Source organism: Protopterus annectens, chromosome 16.part0, assembly GCF_019279795.1.
Source record: "Protopterus annectens isolate FY-2018-M chromosome 16.part0, PAN1.0, whole genome shotgun sequence".
Classification (NCBI taxonomy): domain Eukaryota; kingdom Metazoa; phylum Chordata; order Ceratodontiformes; family Protopteridae; genus Protopterus; species Protopterus annectens.
In genome coordinates, this window is record NC_056750.1 from 145,419,295 (window position 1) to 145,445,173 (window position 25,879).

Genomic DNA, 25,879 nt, shown 5'->3' on the forward strand with positions numbered 1-25,879 from the left:
GGGTGTGGGTTATACCATTTTGAGGCATGTTCCAACCAGTACGCATCCCATTGCCTTAGTTTACAAGGCCTGCTGATGTCATTCACCTTAGAAGTACCTGTATACACCCTTCAGCCCTATACGTTCTGTGGCACATGCAATAACTGTGTAATACTATAATGCAAATAATTAGATAGGTAAGGGTTCTAATCTTAATACTGACAACTTTAGTACTGTGTGTGTTTGTGTGTGAAGCATATCACCTGTGGCTGTTGTGTGTGTTAGTTATACCATTTTAACGCCTGTTGACTCCCTCCCCATGGCATTACTTTAAGGAGGCAGTTAATGGCATTTGCCTTACATTCACCATGTTAAATTATACAGGCCATACCAGTCATCTGTACAGGTATATATGGAATATCCAGATGTTTGCAACCTATATGTGGTCTGTGTCCCCTAACAATGGGTATTTATGAGTAATCATTGCAAAATATGTCACAGTTACCATAGTGACAGACATGTCAGCATCAGACTTCATACCTGTCTGAAACATCATGCTGATAGTGCGTCTGTTACTCTATCACTTGTCCAGGTATGTAAGAACAATGTATGAGACCAGTTGCTATTTTGGTTGTTTTATCCCACCATCCATGAAGGCATTCCCAATATTACTTGCAGGAGGTATTAAGTTATGTCCCCAGCATATAATCTCTGTGGTGCATGTAATGTGCACGTAACACTATAGTACATACAAGTGGGTACGTAGGGTTAGTAATCTATTGGCAACTGTGTATGTGTTTCTGTATACATATCCCTTGTGGCTGTCTTTACTGTGTGTATGCAATGGTTATACCATTTTGTGTGTCTCTCTTCCACCCTGTTAACTCCCCCATTGCCACCCTAGTTGCAACCCCTACAGATGTTATCCACCTTACAAGCACAGTTGCAGAGTTTCTAACCCAAAGGCACTGTGGTGCATGCAATCATCATATCACTGTGTATTGTACATAAATAGATAGGTGGGTCATCTAATATGAGAAGTGTCAACTCTGTGTGCATGTGTATTTCAATGCATGTCCCCATGCAGCAGTGTGTGTGTGTGTGTGTGTGTGTGTGTGTGTGTGTGTGTATGCATGTTTGTGGTGGCTCTACCATGTTAAGGGCCTCTGAACCCACCATTGGCAATCCTAACAGCTGCTGCAATTGCCACCCACTTGAATAGTACTGGCAGACACTGCAACACTACATAACCTCTGTGGTGTTTCTGTTATTAGCTAGCAGTATTGTTTGTAAAACTGGGTATGTAGAGGTCCAGCTATCAGCAGGGGCAGGTCATGAATGTGTGTGTGTGCGTGTGTGTGTGTGTGTATGTGTGTGTGTGTGTGTGTGTGTGTGTGTGTGTGTGTGTGTGTGTGTGTGTGTATGTGTGTGTACCAGCATACCTCTCAACCACTCAAAGAAAGTCATCTGGTTAAAGCCATATGGGAAGCTGGGGCAAACAGCAAACATTGAGCACACACTTCACGTATTGCTGTGACACACATTGGAAATAGATAGCAGAACAGGTCATGCATTTGAATGCACCTTCCAAAGGGTATGTGTTGTTACATGACAATATCCATCATTAATTTGCAATGTCAGTCTGTCATGATTTTCCAAAACTTTGACCAGAAAACCACACATTTATGACAGATGGAAAGAAATTATGTGTCAGATATCAGGACAATCTGCAGACATATGTAGAGGTCAGAGGTATGGCCTCCATCTGTACCCATACCTCCCAAGCTCTTACAGCAAGAGATGTTTACAAAGCCATAAATAATGGGGTGACAAAGGCCACATAATAGGGTCATTTTTCAAATATTGCTCCTACAAACTTATAAAGATGATAGAGTAGCAGGTTTTACATTAGCATAGATTGTCTGAAAGGTATGAAGTTTGCAACCCATAATGTCTGCCATTTTTTTTTTTACATCAGCCTGAAATGATTTGGCAACAATTTGTCAGAAAAACACAGGTTTGTGAGAAAATGGACCAGAAATATGAGGCAATAATCTGGACATTCTGTGGAAATCTGTACAGTTCAGAGGTATGTCTGTACCACCCTGCAGCTTGCAGTCCATGTTTGGCAAGGTGTAACCTGTGACAGCAATTGAAACAGTGAAAAGAGGTCCCAATACTGTAGGACAAGAAACATGTCATACAGTTCTGTACAGATTGCATAGAGCAGTTATTGCACTTCAGAAGCACCTTAACATTATGAGAAATATTGTAATCTAAGGTACTGTCACACAAAGAAGGTGTCATAGTAGCAAACCAGAGGAAGTCATGTGTGTTGCACTTGCTGTGGGCATGCTATGTCCTGCCACCTGTCACATTACTGTAAGCTGTGTCCCACACTCCACATTTGATAATGTCACACACCCATTGTCTGTTGCCTATGTGTGTGCAATATGTAGACATGTGAAGGCCTGTGAGTACTCAGTGCCCACAAGATAGGTGAATCTGTTGGGGTTAAAGTAATGTCTATACGTGTGAAGGACCTAGTGCCAGTACTCAAGTAACCTCCTCTGTATGTCTGAGCCTGTGGTACTACAGAACACCCAGGTGACATGTATGAAGGCTAGCTGGCTGTCTCAAGTGTCCCTCACACACTGTTGCATGCATACACACCTGGTTAACATATACACATACATATACAGCTGTACCTTGGCTATTAAAAGGTCACTGTGATTCCACTTTGCCATACACATCATTGGTAATGTCAGCAGGCCCACAGCCTGCAGACACACAGACACCTGGAACACAAACAGCATACAGTATGTGAGACTACTGACAGCAATAATGGTTGGTCATTCTTTTAAATGGGTTCTATTTGTAAACTGAAGTCAGTCTGATGAAGCGATTTGAACTATCATGAAAGCGCTTACTTTCTTTATAAAATAAACTTGTTTTATTAGCTGTGTTGGTTCGGTACTATATACTTTTATTTTTACGTTAGTCTCATTTATAAGCACTGAACCTTTATCTTGGTCTCGTTTATTTTTATATTTTAGTTTTCACTTGTGTGTTTTCCAGACCAAAACATGGCAGAAGGCAATGATGTAGAACTAGCCTATAATCTTGATGGGAGAACTATGTCCAATATGAGGGTGAGTGCTGAACATCTAAACAGGATTATGTGTGTGAACATAAATCTGCTGTGTGATGCACCAATGACTTTTCAAGAGACTAACAAGATGGATGGAGATGATGTCTATGTATGTTTTTTAAATAAATTTAGGGACTCAGAAAACAAACTTTACCAATTCAAATGCTTGCAATGGCAGCATTTTCATTTGGAAGTGTCCCTGAAATATAAAGTAGTACCGAGAGGGTTAAGCGTCTTAAATATGCCCAGCTATGGAGATACATTTCCTGATCTACTCATGAGGTGGCAATCACTTAACTTGAAGTTTAGCTGTGAGTATATTCAACTCCTAATAGACTTTTTTATCCCACAAAAAAGAGAATTACGACAAGAAATAAACGAATTACAAAATTAAATTTATGATACCTTCTCTGCAGAGGTTATAAGCAACAAACTAGATTCGCTAAATGATAGTATAATGGCATATGAAAAGAGGTTACAAACAGCAACAATTAGGGTTCATGTTACATTGTTGAAACTTTAAAAGTTCGAATGCTATATGGTCGAACCCATATGTTTGAACTTTTAAAATTTTGAAAATGACAAAAAAAAAAAAAACAGAAAAAAACTACCTGATGGTTGTAAGCAGGGGGAAACCCCCCCCAGGCACCCCCCACACCCCTCGCTTTTTAAATATACCAACTCCGAGACCACACTACAGTGCAGTAAAGGGAAATCTTCCCTTTCCGCACTGAACGGAGATCTCCATTAACACGTTCAAACGTTTAAAGGTTCGAACATATGGGTTCAACCATATGGCGTTCGAACTATTAAAAGTTCAACAACGCAACATGTACCTCAAAAATTAAGAAATTGCAGAGAGATATATGTGATTTCTGTAATGGAGTGTTTTTTCCTTGGCCGAAAGACAATAAGAATATGCTGAGCATCACTAATGTGACTGGGCAGAGTCAACAATCAGTAGATTCTGTGCTGAATAAAGTGAGATGCCTCGAATAGCAAATTGATTTAGAAGTTGTGGGAGGAGGTACGATAATGGGCCAGAGTGTCATGGCTCAACCGCAGGAAGTAGCTAATGCCATGCCTCTACAAAATAGACAAGGAAATGGTGTTTTATACCTACAAATGAGCAAGAAAGAGGTTACAGATATACAAGGAGTAGTGTCTTTTTGCAATGTAGTGCAAAAGACTACAACAATGACATCTTTTACTTTAACAAACCTTTTTCCCCATCAAGGAGAGATCAAGGAGTCGAGGGAGAAGGGGCAGGATACAATGTTTACCAAGTCCAGCTGCAACACAGAACCCAGTAAGGACTCGGAGACGGCAGTAGAAGGTTTGTTCATTAATATTTCCTCTAAGGAATTGACACATGCACAATTATCATTGCTAAATAAGGGTCTTTCTTTTGTCCCTGCACGCAAAGCGAACCTTGTTGATTTGTTAAAGGACTTAAGACTCTTTGGTAGGACACTAAGACTTAAAACTTTGTTTCCCAATAAAATGGAAAACGTAAATGTTTTTAAGAAACCTAGCACCTTTGTACCACCATCCCATTCTATGGTGGATATCTTTGTAAATACTTGTGAGAAACAAATAAGGGAAATGTTTGAGGTTGATGCAAAACCTGTTTTATAATATGAGTTCTGATGACTATGCTGCATTGAGGGAATTGAAAACTTTGCAATCTTTAGAAATTAGACCAGCTGATAAAGGTGGTAGTATTCTTCTACAATAACTTTAATGAGTGAAGCACTTTTCATCTGCAGAATACCAGACTTCATCAGACCAAATAATATATTGAAAACCAAAGACTTAAATAGTATTACAGCAAAACTCCTGCCCCCAGCCTTAAAATCAAAAGGAAGTTATGTCATAATACATGTAAGAACTGCAATAAGTTACAGAACAACCATAGACCTACCAAAGCAATGCTTTTAACCTTAATAAACTATTAATTGCGCAGTAATCATTGAGTCCTGGAAAACAGTAGGAATAATAGGTTAATTGTGGAATATATGGTTCAGGAGACTGTTTCAAATGAAGCTGCTAGTAATATCATCAAGGGTAAGCTTGAGGAACTTGACAAAAAAGCTAAAAAAGTTAAATGTGAGAATGTGTATTTGAGGGGCTGTATAAATAATGGTGTTGTCCCAAAAGGCCTTAGAGTATGGTGTTATCCAGCAGGTCTTACTGAGAATTCTCTGTTGTTTAATGAATTGATTGCCATGTTTCACAGGCATGGCTTTGAGCTGCTGGAGTTATTAATTAAATACAATGCCAAGGACATAGATATGTTATTGGTGGAGTGCAATGAGCTGGAAGTTCAGTTACAGTTGGAAGTTGAATACAACAGGTACAAGTATAAACACCAGCATATTTACCAAAGTATTCTTCTTCTTCTTCTTCTTTCGGCTTTTCCCGGTTAGGGGTCACCACAGCAGATCACCTGTCCACTTATGATTGGCAATGGAGTTTTATGGTGTTGTGTTGCCAGCCCGGCGCCTAACCTTCCACAGAAGGCACACACATGCACGCACTCACAACTAGGGCCAATTTAGAGTGTCCAGTCCACCTACAGCATGTCTTTGGGATGTGGGAGGAAACCGGAGCACCCAGAGGAAACCCACACGACCACAGGGAGAACATGCAGACTCCACACAGAAGACACCCCAGCCGAGGATTGAACCAGAGAACCTCTTGCTGTGAGGTGGCAATGCTAACCGCTGCACCACCATGGCTGTCCATACTTACCAAAGTATTTAGAACAATATTTTGGATTTGAAAACAAAGAAAAATAAAAAAAATGGCCAGGGACAAGCACCAATATAGTCAAAGGCAAGTTTACCCAAAACCACCATGGGTTTATAATAGCAGCATTTATAATGGTGGACAGTTGTCATTTAATAACAATAACAATGAGCCAGTGGTGGATAAGAATGAACAGCAGCTACTACTGGATGTAAATGATGGTCATGATTTTGATGGTAGTAATAATTATGAGTAACAATTTCCACCGTTAAGGAGATCTGAATGGATCAGGAACAGGAACAATTATTATGTTGCTAATCATGGTTATGGTTCTAATCAAGATTTTTATACACCCTCCAGGAGGAACCAGAGAAGAGGAGGGCAATGAGCATGGGGGCAGTGTTCGAGGAACAATCATTGACTGAGAGTTTTTCGGATTAAGTGTTGATGAGAGTGTTAATATTTTTGATATTGCTCATGATATTGAACAGAAACCTAAGATTATTATCAACACTACGCAGGATTTTAAAATTTCTAATTTTTCCGATACACATTTTGATGAGGAAATGGCAAATCTTTTGAGTAAGGGCCTCAAGTTTGTACCTACCAGTGGGGCATGTTTGGCCACAGTTCTCATGGATTTTAAACTTTTTTTGAGAAAGTTGAATTTCAAAATTATGTTTTGGGAAGGTCATAATCAGCCTGATATGCAATTTCATATTGGTAGTATATATACTCCACCACTGCATCCAGCTTTAATGTTATATGAGAAGGCATGTGAGATTAATATTAGATATTTATTAAATGGTATGCGTGTATGTTGGCAAGACAATTTGGATAGGTATGAAAGAGAGTTGCTTGCATATCTGATGCGGCAAAACATTAGAATAATGAAGCCGGATAAAGGTGGTGGACCTCTTGCTATGGATGTTCATGAATATAATCAAAGGTTGTATGACATCTTTAACACTGCCGCATATGAGGAAGTTAGAAAAAAATTAGCTTAATTTAGCATATAAAAAGGTTGATGTTTTGTTAAATGTTTTATTTTTGGAAAACAGAATTGATATTGATATATATATATATATATATATATATATATATATATATATATATATATATATATATATATATGTATAAAATTATCTGCACATTATTTCACCTACTATACCTTCCATTTTTGGGGCACCTAAAATACACAAGGATGTATCTAATCCACCTTTAAGGCCCATAGTTGATGGTCGCAACTCTATAACCTATGCATGTGCAAAATTCTTGGATAGTAAGCTGAAAATGTACTTGGATGAACAAAAGCAGATATGTAGGGACTCGTGGCACTTTCTTAGTCTAATCAGTTCTGTTGAGTATTCAGAGGAGGTTTTATTTTTGACAATTGATGATAAAGATCTCTTCTCTGTAATAGCCCAGCAAGAAGGCATTCAGGAGACAGAGCAGTTCCTGTTGGAGCAAAGGGTGCTGCAGTCAGACATTAATTTATATTCTGACTTGTTTGACATTGTTTTGTCCAATAATTTTATTATGTTCAACAATCGCTACTATCTGTAAAAGGTGGGGGTTGCAATGGGGTCACCCTGTGGAACCATCTTGTTTTAGCACAATGGGAAAGAAGGTATATATTGAATGGTACATTTGCTGAAAAAATAGTCGTATATTTTTGATACCTGGATGACATTTTTGTTTTATGGAGGGGTGGACAACAGGAGGTGGAAGATTTTGTACAGTATATTAATGGTACCACATAGTACTTGCAATTCACTTATACTGTTAGTGAGCAGGAGATCAATTACTTAGATGTCAATCTTATTAAGGATAGGGTCATCAGGAGATTTGTTACCAAAATACATAGGAAGTCCACATATTTGAATACCTTTCTCCATTATACAAGCTCCCATCCTTTAACTAACAAAAGAGCGGTTGTTAAGGGACAATTGGTCCGTGCCACAAGGATGGTGAGTTTGGATGAGCAATTTTTATTGGAGTGTAAGAACCTCATGACAATGTTTGCAAGTAGGGGTTACCCGGAAGGGTTACTTAATGAATTATTTATGGAAGTTAAGTTAAAAAGGGAATATGGTCATTTTGTTCCCATCCTTAATCGAGAGGGCTCTGCATTGGATAGGCAGAGGATATGTTCCAATGGCCCAATGGATTATGCTAGTGCCTTTATTACAACATTTAATGTACATTTTTATGAAGTTAAGGTGATAATTTTAAATAATCGGAGGCTTATGGATGACAAACCCTCTATTCATAATAAGTTTCAGGATGGGATCAAAATGATAGCAAGGAGAGGTAGGAATATTAAAAACCTTATTGAAACTTGTTGCAAAAAAGTATCAAAAGGTATGAAAAAATGCAGGAAGTCTAATTTCTGTAAACACATGTATCAGGGACAATACTTGGAGATAAACGACAAAACATATTTTATTCATCATAAATTGAATTGCAGTTCTAAGGGGGTGGTATATGTGGCTAAGTGTAAACAATGTCCTGCCTATTATATAGGCAAGACTACAAGAACCCTTAAAGAAAGGGTATATGAGCATCTGTATGCCATAAGGAGAGGTAATTTACCTAATGCATTGGCTAAGCATGTACACATTTTTAGTGAGCATAATTTTGAATTCTGTGCTGTTCAGCAAGTTCAGGAACAACCCAGGAGTGGCCCATGGATGCTACATCTGGAAAAAGCTGAACTAAAGTGGCAATTTTTACTGTATTCCTATTCTTGGCCAGGACTCAATGATTACTGCACAATTAATAGTTTATTAAGGTTAAAAGAATTGCTTAGGTAGGTCTATGGTTGTTCTGTTAGTAGTTCGCTGATTTAGTATTTTTGTATTTATTAGTATGTTTAATATGGTTGTTTACTCATAGGTGGTATAAAAATATATAAGAAATAGGTTTCTATGAGTAATTTTTTATGACATTTATGTGCATATATATGTATTTTAACATACATTTTTTGTACTTATTAAGTATTTGGTTTGTTTAATGAAAAGTTTTTCTAGAGTAGTAACTTATTGCAGTTCTCAAATGTATTATGACATCACTTCCTTTTGATTTTAAGGCTGGGGCGGGATTTTTGCTGTAATACTATTTAAGTAATTGGCTTTCAATATATTATTTGGTCTGATGAAATCTGGTATTGTGAAGATGAAAAGTGCTTCACCTCATTAAAGTTATTGTAGAAGGTTTTAGACTGTCACTTTGCTTTTTATGTTTTTTTGTTTTATTGAGTTTGTCAGTCTTGTGTTTTTCATAAAGGTGATGGTATAGCTGTGTTGGCTAGAGAACTATATGTAACACAGATGAGGAAACTATTATGTGATAATGATACATACGTATGTGTTTCTAGTTCTGTTATAATTGGCATAATTGAGAAAATATCTTTTTTACATATTTACATGCTTATGACAGACATGATTACGGAAAGTCTATTTAATTTTTTAATGTTGAACACCCTCTTCTCCCAACAATAGATGGTCTCCCAAAGGTAAATAAGGACACTGAATGTCCACCAATGCACCCTATAGTGTCTGGAAAAGGTTGAGCAACGGAACCACTGTCTTTCTTTGTTGAGAAGAGCTTACATCCTTTACAAGAAGGATGTGAAACAGTACTTAGGGACACTAAATCTTTTTTACAGAAATGTTTTGTTGTAACTTCCTATTTGAAAAATGATTATTGCTTTGTAACGTTAGACATAGAGTCTATGTTTACGGTAATCCCTAATGACTGGGGGAATTGAAAGTATTATGGCCTTCTTGAATGAGAATCGTTGTTTTACTAATGACAAGATAAATTTATTATGTGCCTTACTTGAACTAATATTAGAAAATAATGTTTTTGTTTATGAACAAGAATTTTTTGTACAAAAGGTTGGCATGGCTATGGGCACAGCTTGTGCAAATAGCTATGCCAGCCTAGTTCTGATGCAATGGGAGAAAGAAAAGTTGTTACGAGCAAATGACTTCTCTAAATGGTTCCCCTTCAAACCATCGAATGTTTAAAACATCGAAGTTCAGATCATCGAGACCAGAACATCGAGTTTAAAAATGTCAAAGGTTTGAAGGGGAAGAAAAAGATAAGTGTAGGTGGGAGAATGTTTGTGTTTTTGCAGGGCACCAAGGTGCCCTGCATACTGTGTGTGTCTATGTACTATCTGTGTGATGGCACTACAGATAGGGTACGGAAAATCTCCCATTTAGCGCTTCTGCATATAGCGCTAAATGGGAGATTTCCCTTTACTCCACTGTAGTGCAGTCTCTGAGTTTGAATATTAAAGTAGGGGGTGTGGGGGGGTGCAGGGGGCAAAGCCCCTCTGCATACAATTGTTAAAGTTTATTTTTCTTTTTTTTTTGGTTACACTTGTAACCTTCGATGTTTTAAAATTCAATGTTCTGGTTTCGATTATCAGAATTTCTATGTTTTGAAATTTCGATGGTTAGAAGTGGAACCCTCTAAATATATAGTTTGGTATGTTTGTTTTGTGGACAATATCTTCCTGTTATGGGAGGGATCAACAGATATGTTAGAAGGATTTATAGAATATCTACATAGTTCCACTGACTTTCTTAAGTTTACATACAAGTATTCCATGCAAGAAATAGAGTTCTTAGATGTCATGGTTAAGAAGACTGAATTAAAAAAACAACAGACTAACCTGTATAGGAAGCCTGTTCATAAAAATAATTTATTGCACAAAAATAGTATGCAGCCTAGACAGGTCTTATACAATGTTATGAAAAGTCCATTTGTTAGAATAATGCAATTGCATAATGATGAAATACAGTTAGGGGCAACAATTGCATCTCTGAAGCAAAACTTTTAGATAGAGGCTACAGTAAGAGAGAAACAGAGTGCTGTATTAATAATGCATGGAAAGAAATGGATGGTAAATATAAACCATATTATACTGATAAGGTGGTAGAAGACCAGCAAAGTGTAAGAAGGAATAATACTAATATTCTTAGGTTTCCACTATCATAGTTCAGTGATATAAGTATTTTTTTTTTTTTGATATCATTAAAAAGAACTGGAATATTCTGAATACAGTAGAGGAATTGAAAGAAGTGATAGATACAACACCACACTTCTCCTTTAAAAATAATAGGTCACTAAAAAGACATATATGCTGCAAATCGCAAAATGTTAGGAAGAAATCGCAATCGAATAGGTTAGGATAGGTACGTTCACCTTTAGGAGTTGTACAGCATGTAAGTATGTTCATACAGGGGCATACTATATGCATCTGTATGTTAACTTTGAGATAGAATTTAATTTCTATGCAGGTTGTAAAAGAAGCAATATAGTTTATTTTAGTTACTGTTCATGGGTTCATAGATTGGTACTAGGCTATCAGTCCTAGGGCCTATACAAGCCTAGCCATAACAATTCCCTGGCTATTTCTTCCCACAGTATTTACTTCCTATATGTCACACTTTCTATATAAGAAAAACAAATTATTAATTGAAAGAGCATTCTTGAACATTGTAGAGACATCAGAAATGTGATAGAGACGAATGCCTTAGCACAACATGTTTCTGGACCAGAACACACCTTTAAATTTATGGTATTAGAAATGGTAAATGAAGGGATAAGAGGTGTGATGTCAGAAATTTAACAGAGATAGCTGAGCAAAAATGGATTCTGTTTTTTAATGCAGATAGACCACCTGGTCTAAATGGAGTACTATCACTCAAACCTTTTCTGAAAGCACGCCCATTGAAGCATTGATGTGTTGTTTTATTTTATTTTACTGTACTTGTCAAAAGAATGTGTAAATATATATTTTTATTTTTTATATTTTTTTATATATTTGTTGCATGTGTCTATAGAATGCTGTTTTAATTTATTTAAGTGCTTTATATTGCCTCACTAGACTGTCATTTATTTTTAGAAATGTCAGCAATTGATTGGTTGGTCATTCTTTTAAATGGGTTGTATTTGTTAATTGAAGTCAGTCTGATGAAGTGATTTGAACTATCGTGAAAGCGCTTACTTCCTTTATAAAATAAACTTGTTTTATTAACTGTGTTGGCTCGATACTATATACTTTTAGTTTTATGTTAGTTTCATTTATAAGCGCCGTACCTTTATCTTGGTCTTGTTTATTTTTATATTTTAATATGTAAATTAATGCCTGCACTATAATGTTTGCTGATACACACACACACACACACACACACACACGCACGCGTGCTCACACACACACTCGTATGCACGCACACAGACACATACAAGTGAGGTGGCACAAAGGCATTATACAGACCACACAATTTCTGAATGTTGACATGCTCGACACACAATCAGACTACAACAGACTCACTCTGGGCAGGGCCTCAACAACATGCAGTGCAACTATGTTCACTTAATGTTGCTACTAATATACACCTCTGAGATATGTGAGGAGAGGGTATAGCCCAGGAAAAAAACCTACAGAAATGTTACAGCTCCTGTGAATAGGCTCCTGTGATGATCACTATGATGCCCTGCAGTTAAACCCACCCCAACTGAACATGCATATATTGCAATATGGCTAAGAGTAATAGTTGTATGCATAGAAAAATGCATGCCCTTAACATGCATAGGGTATTGGTGAGCCACAACAAGACATTTCCATACTCACTGGCTTCAGGCTGCTGTTCCCCAGTCAGACCAGAGGGATCTATGAAGTTGTGGGGGAAGGTATTGTCAGCACACTCACATGTGGCATTGATACAGGATAAATGATGCATTTCTAAACATGTACAGTGCAAGCTCTGATACTACACAATTTGCTGTCATTCACTATAGATGTGCACTTGTGTGCATTACAAAACCCCACCCACAAATGCAGTTTGACCTGACATATGCATCTAGATACTCCAAGGATGGTAGTATGAATGATACAATATTGAAGTGATGTCCACTGGGGCCTTACCTGGATGCTCCTTGCCTGTTGCCCGGCTGCCACCCACCACCATGACATAGGTGTGTACGGTTTCCTGGGGTGTGGTGGCTGCCCCAAGGTTGGCGAGGAACTCCTCTGTTGGTGTCAGTGGGGCCTGTGTAGCAGGACCTCCACCTGTGGCTGTACAGTCCCTGGCCACAGCTACAGCCCTTTGACGGGCAAGGTGGATAAGGTCAGTGGCCCTGAGCCTGACCTGTTCATAGGTTCACCCATGGTGACCCAGATTGTTAACAGTTGCCGCTAGTTCAGTCCACAGGATGGCCCATTTTTGCAGCTGCTGTCTGCTCCTACCAAACAGGAATGTGTGATGCAGTCTTATGACAGTGAGTATTGCTGCAGTCTCAGCATCAGAAAAGACTGGTTGGCATTGTCGAGGCATTCCACCTGAAAGACATGAAGAGGGAAACACATCACAGGATCTCATACATTGGGCACCATTATGTAATGATCCTGCACATCCATGTTTGCTAGCACTATCCACCGCTAAAACCCACAGCATACCCCTGCCATCTATCAGCACAGTATGTGTGTATGTAGTTTCACCATACTGGGATTATAGCATGTAATGCACTCCTGATCCCAATGTTTCATGTTCCCCCCAATAAGGACCATTAATGTGCATAATTCTCCATTCATCATTCACATCAGACAGCACATGCAGCTGCTGGGGACATCACAGAAGTTCCCTACCAGGCATGCAAGCCCATCATACATCTGCCATACACCTATAGGCTATGAGGCCAACCCATTACCCGGTGTCATACTTACCCCTCAAGAGTTATCTCACTCTGGCATGCCAGACAATCATACACTCTACATTGCTGGGACTGTTGCATGAGTGCAGGTCATGCTCCATTCTGTTAACACACACACACACACACACACACACACACACACACACACACACACACACACACACACAAACAATCTCCACCTGGTGAGTGACCTGGACTGGCCTTGTTGACAGCTTGGATGTGTGCCACTCACAATCACCCTGTGGGGGAATGGGCATCCTGTCCACATCAGACAGAGTAGCTACCTACACCTTTGCAGGCGTAACATGGTCAGCTGGATGGTTAATGGCACACAAACCCTTGGGATACCAACTGTGTCCCTGTTGGATGAGGACATCAGCTGCTGCCTTGCATACACATGGGCTAACATGTGGCCTAGGGATATGGCCACTCTGTGCCCACAGCCTAGTAACCTGGTATGGTACATGGAATACCATACGTGGCCTGTCTGCTGTGACAGACTGTTGTTATGTGTACACACACATCAGTGCCATCGACTGCTGGGTGTCCCCTATGGGCAGCGTTACAGTACCATGTATTCAAGCCTACATCCCACAACTAGGTAAGTGCTCCTACAGGTGCATATGGACATTCCAGGAATAACTGAGCTGCACAATAACTGAGATCAGTGCATATGTTTTGTAGGGTGACCTCCTCATAAGTGTCTTGAGATGTTCAGCACTCATGTATTTGTGGAATGAGTACATGTGCCTGAAAGATGTAGAACCCCCTTCCAGACAAATGTGTATTTCTGCACGCCAGTTGAACAATACATGATGTCTGTCCAGTTAGTTTGGGGAATGTGTCTGTAGCATGCCAGACACCTGGGGGCACAGTGATGGTACCTGTGTATCTGGTACTGTATCCATTCACTTACATTGTATGCTCAGTATGTACACACTGCTGCTGACCCAGTGCCAGCATCCACCCACTACTACTACCTATAACTTGCTGTCCTGCTGCAGGGGTCACAATGTATGTTAGCCATAGGTGTGAGGCAATCAAATACAGGTGTTGAGTACACACTTACCTAGGCAGAGTATGTCAGGAATGGTCAAGGAGACCTGGACAATCTGTGAAATAACCCTGTATGACATTGCCAGACAGAGAGCCTCAATGACTGTACATGATGTGATATGCCATCTGTACCCACCAGTACGTATGGTCAGTGTGTTACCCCTGCACTGATCCAATCATCAGGGAGTCTAAATACTTGCCACTATCACCAGTGAGGGATGTACACGATGGCAGGATGACAAGTACACGCACATTAAAGTATAATTACCCTTCAGATCACACAGATGTCACAGTCAGTGTGCGGATCATTTCTCCCTCTCTTTCCACATCCCCAATAACACTCCACACTGCCACACCTATGAGGTTAACATCTCAGCAGAGTGGTAAATCCAAAACATCTGTCAGCCTGTCTGTCCAACCAGTACTTTGGGTCCTTGGCCAAGTAGCTGACACACACACTTTGCTATTTGAATTTTAAATCTCACACACACACACACACACACACACACACACACACACACACACACACACACACACACACACACACACACACACACACACACACACACACACACACACACACACACACACACACACACACACACACACACACACACACACACATGCACACTCCTGTTAAAGTCTGGCACAACTTTGCTACCTATGGGTCCTTCAGCCCAGACTTTAAGGTAGTTCTGACTGCCACAATCCATCTCTTTAACAGCTACTGTAAGGCCCTCAACAAAGGGTGACAAATCCTACTGTGTGATGAACCTATTACCAAAATGGTAAGTTTGACCAAGACCAAGGCTATTGGAGTGAGCTATACAGTGTCACCACATGCATATGCAAGTACTCTAAGAGCTGACTTAGTGCTATACGAGCCAGACACAATGACAAGCTGTAGCAATATTTGATAATAACTAATAAAGGAACAAGAGAATACTCTTATCAATGCAGTAACTACACAGTTCATACTCACAGGGATTCATTTATGACAACATTGCAGGACAGTCTACAATACATACAGGAACCATGTAAAGTACTAGGTGCATAGTTTCATATGATGATACTAGGCTAGTGGGCCAGATGTGCTCATAAGCCTAGCCCAGATTTTTGCCCATGTCCCTTCAAAGTCAGCACCTGTTTTCCCTGTCCAACTGGGACACAGGTGGGATCCCAGGGGTGTCTTTTGTGTTTACTATGTAGTTATCCAGCTTCTTCTTAAAGAAGGCTAGAGAGGTACTCTTCTAGACATGGGGAGGGAGTGTATTTTACAGACAGTGTATTGTTTTAGACACAACTCTATCCTGCCAACAAGTACTATTCATGCCACAAACCAGGTGAGAGCCTTGCGTGCAGGTTGCATGAGTGGGGTTTGTCTTACGGATATGCAGAAACTCCATCAAGGCTGGTTTGGGAATGGCCTTGTATGCCAGACACGTCACCTATGATCAGTCTGTATGAGACAGAATAGAGCGACAGGGCTTTCAGCCTATCTGTATAAGTATAGGTTCATAGGCTCATATGTTCATACTAGGCTATCTGCCCTGGGGCAATTACAAGCCTAGCCCGATTTTGTTTGGCTTATGCCATCCCTTGATTTGAGTATACTGTGCCCTTTTTAAGGTTTAATTTACTGTGCCTCTGTCTAATAGTGACACGGAAGTAATCCCCGGGACAAACCTACGATCCCCCATCCACTCATCAAGATTCTTCTTGAAGAGATTCAGTGAGGTGCTCTGCCTAACATGAATTGGAATTCTATTCCAGAGCGAAGGGAGTCTCTGGGTTATGAATCTGTCCCTCCAGCAAGTTCTATTTATTTCTGTGCTGAGGTTCAAGTCCCTCGAGCATGTGGCTCTAAGGGGTTTAGATTTACTGAGGTGGAGCATGTCCATTAATTCTGGATTGCTCATAGCTTTATATGTCAGGCATAGATCGCCTTGAAGTAGGCGGTATGCAACTGAGTAGAGCTGGAGTTTTTTTAACCGAGCAGCATATGGCATCTGCTTGAGTCCCTTGATCCTCTTGGTGAGGTACTTTTGGGGTCTTTCTAATTGCTGCAGGTGTCTGGTAAGGTATATCCCAAAAGGGGCATTATATTCTATGATAGGCCTGATGACGGATGAATAAAGGGGCACGATTACCTCTCTTGATCTAGATGTGAATCCTTTCATGATGAGGTGGGCTATGTAGAAGGTCTTTCTAACCACTTTGGCAATGTGGTTGTGAAAGGAGAGATTGCTATCAACTTGGGTCCCCAGATCCCTACTTACTTTCTCTGTACTTAATGGGTTACCACCTATGTGGTAATTTGTGGGCACATTGTTTTTGCCAAAGGGTATGACTATACACTTTTTGGCATTTAGCTTTAGACCATGGCTCTGGCACCAGTTATCCATCTCTGTGAGACCTTTTTGAAGGATGTTTGTGTCAGCCTGAGAGTCGATTATGGCGCCCAGTTTGCAGTCATCTGCGAACTAGGTGAGCCATAGTCCTCCAACATTGGCCTGTACCTCGGAAAAGTATATACCGAACAAGAGCGGTCCCAGGACAGAACCTTGTGGGACGCCACTTGTGACTGGTTTCGAGTCTGACATGGCTCCAGCAACTCTCACTCTGTGGCTTCTGTCTTTGAGCCAGTTTGCGACCCATCTTGTGACATAGGGGTTTATATTTAAGCTGGATAGCTTATCTATGTTGCCTGAGTGGGGTATTGTGTCAAATGCCTTTGCTAGGTCCAGATAGGCTGTGTGGACTACCTTCCCTTTATCTATGGCTTTGGTGACTGTTTCAAAGAAGTCGACCAGGTTCAAAAGGCAGGATCTGCCCTTGACGAAGCCGAATTGGGTAGGATCTAGTGTCTGTAGGTCCCCAATGTCTTTCTTTATGAGCTCCATGATGATCCTCTCCATAGCCTTGCAGACTAGGCTAGTCAGGCTTATAGGGCGATAGTTTCCAGGGTCCGTAGAGGCTCCACCTTTGTGGAGTGGGACCACTGTTGCTGTACGCCATTATGTGGGCACATATCCTGTAGTGAGGCTGAGATTGTACAGCTGTTTTATTTGAGGGGTTAGTTCTTCTTGGAATTCATGTAGGATGCAACCCGGGATGCCATCTGGTCCCATGGAAGCAGTGTTTTTTGCTTTGTAGAGGGCAGCCTTCATCTGAGCATCAGAGATGTTTGGGAGACAGCCCTCTGCCGGGATAGATACTTGCTCTTTTGGGGGGGAGGGGGTGGAGAAGTTTACACTGAACCTGTCTGCCAGGATATTGGCGATGTCTGTGGGTTCAGTGTATTTTTTGTCGTTTAGAATCAACTCAGAACAAGTCTGGGAGTTGCATCCCAGGTTCCTAACATAACTGAAAAAAGCCTTATGATTGTCTTTAGTGTCCTGTGCAATTTTTCTCTCGAAGCTGGCCTTGGAGGATTTTATGAGGGATCGTAATTTTTTGCTAGTACTGATCAGAGCTGCTTTCCTATTAGGGATTTTCCTCTATCATGTAGTAGCTTCCTCCTTCTGTTGTACAGTTTATTTATGGCTGGGGTCCACCAGACTGGACGCTTGTCTTTGGATGATTGGGTCTTGGTTTTGTTTGGGATAGCATGATACATGCATTCCTGGAGATGTCCGTAGAATGCATTTATATAGGATTCTGCAGTTTGGGTCATAGTTTCCACTAGCCTTGGGGCCTTGAAGGATTCCACTTCAGTTTTGAGAAGTGAGAAGTTCGCTTTTGAGAAGTTTTTCACTGTGGTTTTCTGGGTTGGGGGTGGGGTTGAGATGTGGATATCCAGTGAAATTAATTTATGGTCTGATCTTACCAATGAGGGATATACTTCTGGTATGGAGCATAGAGTACCCATGTTGGTAATGATCAGGTCTAGTATGTTATCCCCTCTTGTGGGAGTGGTGACTAGTTGTTCCATAACATTTGAGTTTATAATTTCCAGGAACCTTTGGGCTAAGGTGCTGGGGCTTGAGTAGTGCTCCCAGTCTATGTTTGGGTAGTTGAAGTCGCCCAATATAATGGTGTTTGGAGAGATCTTCATGTTCTCCAATGTTTTCAGGAAAGCCGAGTGGGATTCCTGACTTTGAGAGGGTGGTCTGTAGGATGCTATAAACTGAAAAGCAGTCTTGCTCACTGTTAGTTGCACATGGATGATCTCTGATACTTCGTGCAATGCCACTAACCTGGAGGTGTGGATATCCTTGATAAATATGGAAACTCCCCCTCCTTTTGTGGTTCGGTCCGGGTTTTGGGGCCAAAAAGCATGATATGAGGTATAACCTGGTAGTGCTGGGGTGCTGTCTGGAGCCTTGAACCAGGTTTCTTTCACTGCACAGATATCGATGTTCTCCATACTGAGGAGAGCTTCGAGTGCGTGCATCTTGAGGTTAAGACTTCTGGTGTTTAGCAGAATTACCCTTAGTTTCTTGTTCCTTGTGCTGCCTATGGAGGTGAGTTTGACTTTTGAGCCTTGCCTAAAAATGGCACTATGGGGGTGGCAAGAGCCTTTGCCAATATCCGAAAGCCCAGTGGTGACAGGTGCAAGCCGTCCCTAGCGAAGCAACGAGGCTTGTCAAGCATGTCATCCCAGGCTGACAGACACTGGATCCCCTTTGAATGACACCACAATTTTAGCCAATTGTTAAAATTGATCACTTTGTCTTTGTACTGTGGCATCATTCTAGGTGAGGGTAAGATGCTGCTCAAGGTCAGGGTCATACCGGCCTGGGCTACATGATCAGATGTCTCTTTATGTCTATGTCTCTTTTCATGTAGTCCAGGGAGGTACATCTCAGGTCATTCACACCAGCATGTACGATGACTGAGTCATATTTGTATTTGCTTTGGAGTGACCTGAGTGCTTGTGTTATGTGGTGAATCCTAGCACCCGACAGGCAGCTCACTGTGACCTTCTCTTTGTTCAGCCTGGTGAGCGGGACGTCAGTGTGTCTGACAATAGAGTCACCTATTACAAGAGTATCAGGTGTGTTATTCAGCCTTAAGGGCTGTGGCTGCTTGGCACACTGACTTTGTGGGCTATGTGTTGTGCGTGTTTTGTTTTGGGGTAGCGTTTGCTTGGATGTCTGCTTTGGAGGTCTCTGTTGCTTAGGTAGATTTTTATTTAGAGCCTCTGAGTATGTTTTTGTGTATTTATATGTTTGGTTTGCTGATGTGGTGGGACTATGTCATACTGGAATTGTGTTGTGTGAGGTTACCTTCTCCTCCTGACTGGTTTCACCAGTTTTGAGATGAGAGAGCTCAGCCTCCAGTTTGGCTGTATGGTTGCATCTCTCACATATATTTGAACCTGTTTGGAGGAGGAGAGGGTTGTCCATGTACATGAGACAGTTGTAACATTGCCTCAAAATTCCCAGATTCACCAGCTGGGCTGGAGAGGAAACCATTAACTGACCTTTGGACATGCTAGACTAATATAGGGAAACTGAATTAAGATGGACCAATAGGGGTCAAGGTAATCGTAGAGAGTATAAGAGTAAGTAGTGCTTATGGTTTAATAGTGCTAACTTGTAAGATTACTTATTTGGACCAGTGAAGGGCCTTAGAATGAGAATATGGGGTTTAATTTGAGAGATAGAGCAGTTCTAAGGGAAAAAGTGAAGAGCAGACTTCGTGGAGCCAGGAATAGTTTAAACCCAATTATGCAGCGCTGCCCGTTGTTGCTCTATGCACAAAACCGCGCAAAGCCACGCAAAAGAGGGTTTTAAGAGAGGGAGATCAAGGAGTTTGGAATTGACCCAAAATGGCCAATAAAACTACAGTTTCAAGACAGTAACCACTCCCACAGGGGCAGGCAGGCTGCTCAATGTTTATCACTGCCACTGATGAACAGAGAGACTTCCCTTTAGCCCAAGCAAAAAATGACCTCCAAGAAACTTATAAACAGTTCAGAACAGCAAGCCTGTAACTGAACTTTTTTAAATCTCAGAAAAGTGGGAAAAAAGCAAGATTTTTTTGTTTTTTTTAAGATAGCAGAGGTTCACAAGTATCAACAAGTTATAACAGTGCAGTAAATGACCCCACACTTGAGTGCTAGGCAAGAGACAGATAAAATGCAAGTTTTAAGAAAAAAACGATTTTAAAAATAAGTGCAAACAGGAAATTCAGTAAACAGCTCTAGGTTGTGTTCTAAATACAGTTACCAATGCAGAAATCAAGTTTAACAAGCCAGAAAATGCTCAAAGTAGGCGGCTATGCAGAAAAACTTAGCAAATAATCTGAAGAAAAATACTTAAAATCTCAAAAGTGGCTCCTTTCTTCTCTCAGCATTGCTTAGAATCACACAAACCCACACAAAACTGCTTTAATCACTCTGTTTCATTCAGCCACTGTAAGGGCCTCTTGGAGGATGCTCACATCACTAGGTTGCAGACCCTGGATTTTCCTGTTCAGGAACCTCTGTGGTCTCTGCAGCTTCTGCATGTGGTTGGAAAGGTACATGCATGCCAAATGAGCCATTGTACTCAGTAATGGGCTCATAAAGGGAGGAGTACAGGGATGCTATGGTCTCCTGATTCCTGGATGACATACCCTTATTTGTGAAGTGGGCCATGTAGACAGCCTTCCGTACAATGGTGCCAACACGGTGGGAAATTGTCAGGTTGCTATCAACCTTGGTGCAAAAGTTGTCTCATGCCTGATTGCATGCTCAGTGCATTGTTATTACTGTACTAACTACTGTGGATGACGTTTACCACAACAGGGATAATGAGGCATTCCCTGGCATTCAGTTTGAAGGAATGCTTCTGGCACCTGTCATTAATTTGGGTAAGGGCCTCTTGGAGGATGCTCACATCACTAAGGGGATGTAAGACAGTGGCCAGCATGCAGTCATATGTAAACCTGGTCAACCACAGACCACTGGTTTTGTCTTGCACCTCAGAACAGTATATCCCAAATATAGAGGCCCCCAGACAGATCCTTGGGGTACACCGCTCTTTAAGGGTCTACTACTAGAGGTGGCTTCCACTACTTTGACTGAGTGGTACTATCATTGAACCAGTTAGCTACCCATCTGGTAACATGCAGGTTGATCCCTAGCTGTGTAGGCTTATGTATTATGGCCCACTGCAGATTATTGTCAGAGACTTTGACTAGGTGAAGGTAGGTAGTGTGCACCATCTTCCCCTCGTCCATGTGTTTGTTGGCTGCTTCAAAGAAGTCATCAAGGTTTAACAGGCCTGATCTTTCTTTGACAATACGAATCTGTGTGGGTTCAAGCATTTTGAGGTTGCTGATGTCCCTATTTATAAGGTCCTTGATAATGCCTTCTATGATCTTGCAGATCAGGCTAGTTAGGCTGATGTGCATATAATTGAATGGGTCAGTGGATGTTCCACCTTTGTGTAGAGGTGTGACAGTGGCTGTCCTCTGGGCAGATGAGATAACACTGATGCTCAGGCTTTGGTTGACTACAGTGTGCAATGGAACTGAGAGCTCATGCCTGAGTTCATGTAGGATGCAGCCAGGGATGTTATCAGGTCCCATAGAGATTTCAGCAAATACAACAAAAACAAAGACCAGGATCCCAGTACATAAGATTTATTTCTCTCTCTGAAGTCTTGGCATACACTGCCTTCTTAGAGTGTATGCTGAGACATCAGAGAGAGAAATAAATCTGATATACTGGGATCACGGACTTCGTTTTAGTTGTATTTGCTGCAATTTTTGTTTGATTTGCTGTTGTTGCTCCCATGGAGATTTCAGTTTGTTGCATTTGAGAGGGCATTACGGACCTGGTCCCTGGTAATGAGGGGGGGGGGGGTAGGTGCTGTGCATGTCCTCCTTTACTGATTGGGGCAGGGTGGTGAGGGTTTCATTTAACCTGTCTGCAGCAGGTTGGCTATATCTATGGTGTATGTGGATGTGGTGTTATTGACCACCAGTACAGGGCAGATTTGGGTGTTGCCTCTGAGATTGCAGACATGTGTGAAGTGTAGTTTTTTCCCTAATGTCCATAATGCGTGATATATTTACTGAAGCATTAACAATTCTTACAGCTTATGTGGTGTAGTGGTATTTGCTTCGACTGTAGTCCACAGGGTCCTGAGTTCAAGATTTGGTGGGGCTGAGTATTTTGTTGCTAGCAGAACAGTGGCTGGATGAAACAGAGTGATTAAAGCAGTTTTAAGTGGGTTTGTGTGATTCTAAGCAATGCCAAAAGGCGCTTAGTCCTGCTTGGCTTCCCTTAGTGCTGCTTATTCCCACTTAAAACAGTGCTAATTTCAAAATAAGAAAAGAAAAAAAGGATGATAGGAAAGTGGTGAAATGGGGGGAAGAAGGGGGTAAAACATTAGGAAAAGCAGCTAGGGATGTACAGGATGGGTGTACATTTCTTCTGCAGCAACAGCTGTGAATGATGTGGAAAATTTGGAATTTAGAGCCTCACACCCCACAGGGAGGGGTGTTGGCAACATACATTTGTAGAGTAATTTGAGGGTAGATTGATTTATGTCACTGTACATGGGGACGAAATGTAGAGCTATGTATGGGGCAATGATTTTTTTGTGGGACAGATTTCTCTTTTTTTTTTTTTTTAAGGTGAAAGTGGGATGTTGGGAAGGGGTGTTGGTGTGTTTGGGGAGATAGGTTAGGTAGGATATGTTGCATTCATATACAGACAAGACACACAAAACAGCAGACAGGAGCGGTATATGATACATGAGGGGGGTAAACACCTTGGACGGGGAGGGTGGTTGCCCATGGGTCCCCGAATGGATAGATTGGAACTGAGATCCCCACCCATGGGCAGTCACCAGGGCACCTTCATGGCCCTGCAGGTGGCTGTGCTGGGCACTGGACAACAGAAGCAGGCTGCCCCTCTAGATGCTCCAGTCTGCCCTTGATCTGGTGCTGGATGGCCCCGCGCACCATGCCACAGAACTATCTGTCTACAGGTGAAAAGTTCCCCTCTGTGCCCATGCCTGGTGGGGAGATGGGCCCTGTCCCCTGAGGCAGTTATACTCAAGGATGGTGCAGGACCAGTGGAGGGGAGAGTTCTGGGTTGGGTCCCAGACATGCTGGGGCCCGGTGTCATGGCCAGATGAGGTGGGACAGATGGATCCACTGGAATCTGCTTTCCTAAATGCGCTATGGTGTTGAGGTTTTGCAAAATGCATTGGTTAGTCATGAACAAAACATTTCAAAATTAGTTATAACATCATGCATGGGTGTTCTAATTAACCCAGAACAGTGGAATTCACACAACTGCATAGCAAACAGAACAAATGCATGTATGAAATAGCAGTCAGAATTTTAACAGCATGCCAGTTAAATGTGTGGCAACAGGCCACAAGCAATGGCATTTAAATGAGGTATGTTATTATGTAAACAATTAAATTTATGAACAATAATAGAACACAAGCCCCAACATTATATTTTGTGAACAGCATACTCGTAGTTTATGGATAATAATTATTGCTGCAGATAAGGGGTGGGGGTAGAGAAAAAAAGTCCATTAACAACTGTATAGGCTATTTTTTACAACAGTACTGCTCAGTACTCTACAGGTCTGCCCTCAGTTTACATCTACCTGTGGCCCATAGCTTCTGTAGCACATACCTAACTGTTAAACTGTCAAGCTGGACTGGTATGGGGCAAAGTGTGAGTACTCCGGGTACATGACTGGAGGGGACTCGTACATGTCAGAGTTACATATATGACTAACAAAGTATAGCCTGCACTGATGTTGTGTGAGTGTGCTATTGGCATTCTTCAACTAAATTCATATCTGTGTCCAAGGTTATTGCCAACAGTGATCACTAGCCATGACAGCGTGACACTTGAGAGACAAGTATTGGGAAGAGTGCATGGTGTATGTACCTATCCTGCAGACTTTTGCAGGCATGGGGTTGGACACTTGAATATTTGGACACAACATTTATTAGTATACCCATCATATAGCTACTACTATCATTTCTTTACCTGTGCAACCTGTGGAGAAAATATCTGTTAACATTACCTGACTATTTGTACACATATTCAGGATTACTTGTCTGTAAATATTCACACATCTTAGTACCACTCCCTGGATTCAAGCTGTGGTCTGTGTGTGCAAGAATTAACAACATATCTATTTATCAACACACTGAGCTACTGGGGAACCACTGTGTCTTGCTTGATTGATTTCTACCTAATACTCACTTGGTTAGACAGTCTGACTTTGTAATCGAAGTGGTGTGTCACCAAAGATTGTAGTTACAGTTGAACATACATGTCTGACAGATAGTTATTGGTACTGTGTATTAATCCTTAGAAAGCAGGTGTACATATTTAACCCCTAATAGATGTGAATATGTGTGATCTGTACATAGTATAGCAAGGTGCTGGGTTGCATACCTGACCCGTATACATTTGGATATCATATATTTGCAGTCCCCACCTATTACACCCTCATACTTGCCTGCATCAGCAAACCCACATTCAGGACTACATCAATCTGAAATGCAAAGGTTGACACAAGGCAATGCTGCAGGGGACACACTGTAATCCATTACACGTTACTAATCAAGGTTCAGATGTTAGTGCAGAACATATTTCATATTTCATTTATATCTTGTTTTACACATTCTATTTCTTCAACAACAAACCAGTTTAAACACAAAAGTTTGTGGTATAAATCTTTATTTGCATAGCATGACACAGTGCTTTCTTATAGTTGATATTCTACATTCAGTACTACTGCATATCCTGTAGATCAATATTAGTCTGACAAGCTTTTTATTTATTCAGTATACTCAGAACACACTGTACCTACTGGAAGTAAACAATGTACTCCTTCTTATTTATTACACTATATACTGCAAGACAAATCTGTACTCACCAAACTCTTGTCACAACCTCACCAATCTGTCAGCACTCTCCTCTGCAGCTGTAGGGGGGAAAAGAAAACATTACGCATATATGTCTATCACATACTCAGGCTAGATTCTGTTACTGATATAGGTGAGATACTTACTCACTACTGGGGCATCCCCATCTCGAGCGTCTTGGATCCATTGGGCCAAGAGCACCCCTTCCTATGCTTTAGGTCAGAATAATGATACTGTACCTGCTCACCAGTTTGGGGGATTGCAGTAGCACTGGTGAGATCATGTGTCAGACAGTCCCAGGCATCTGCTTTGTACTGTGAGCCCTGGTACTTGCCCTGCAGCAGTCTGTGGTCATGGTCTTTGACAT

At 41.1% G+C, this 25,879-nt stretch overlaps 1 protein-coding gene across 1 annotated transcript in view; it reads left to right on the plus strand.

Annotated features, from left to right (window-relative positions):
• The first annotated feature begins 5,148 nt into the window (after positions 1-5,148).
• Positions 5,149-25,879, plus strand: part of LOC122790534 — a 184,477-nt gene continuing 163,746 nt past the window's right edge. Inside the window, exons 1-2 of the mRNA XM_044058083.1 lie at positions 5,149-5,249; positions 5,370-5,518. Coding sequence (XP_043914018.1) covers positions 5,149-5,249; positions 5,370-5,518 — 250 coding nt within the window. The remainder of the gene's footprint in view (positions 5,250-5,369; positions 5,519-25,879) is intronic.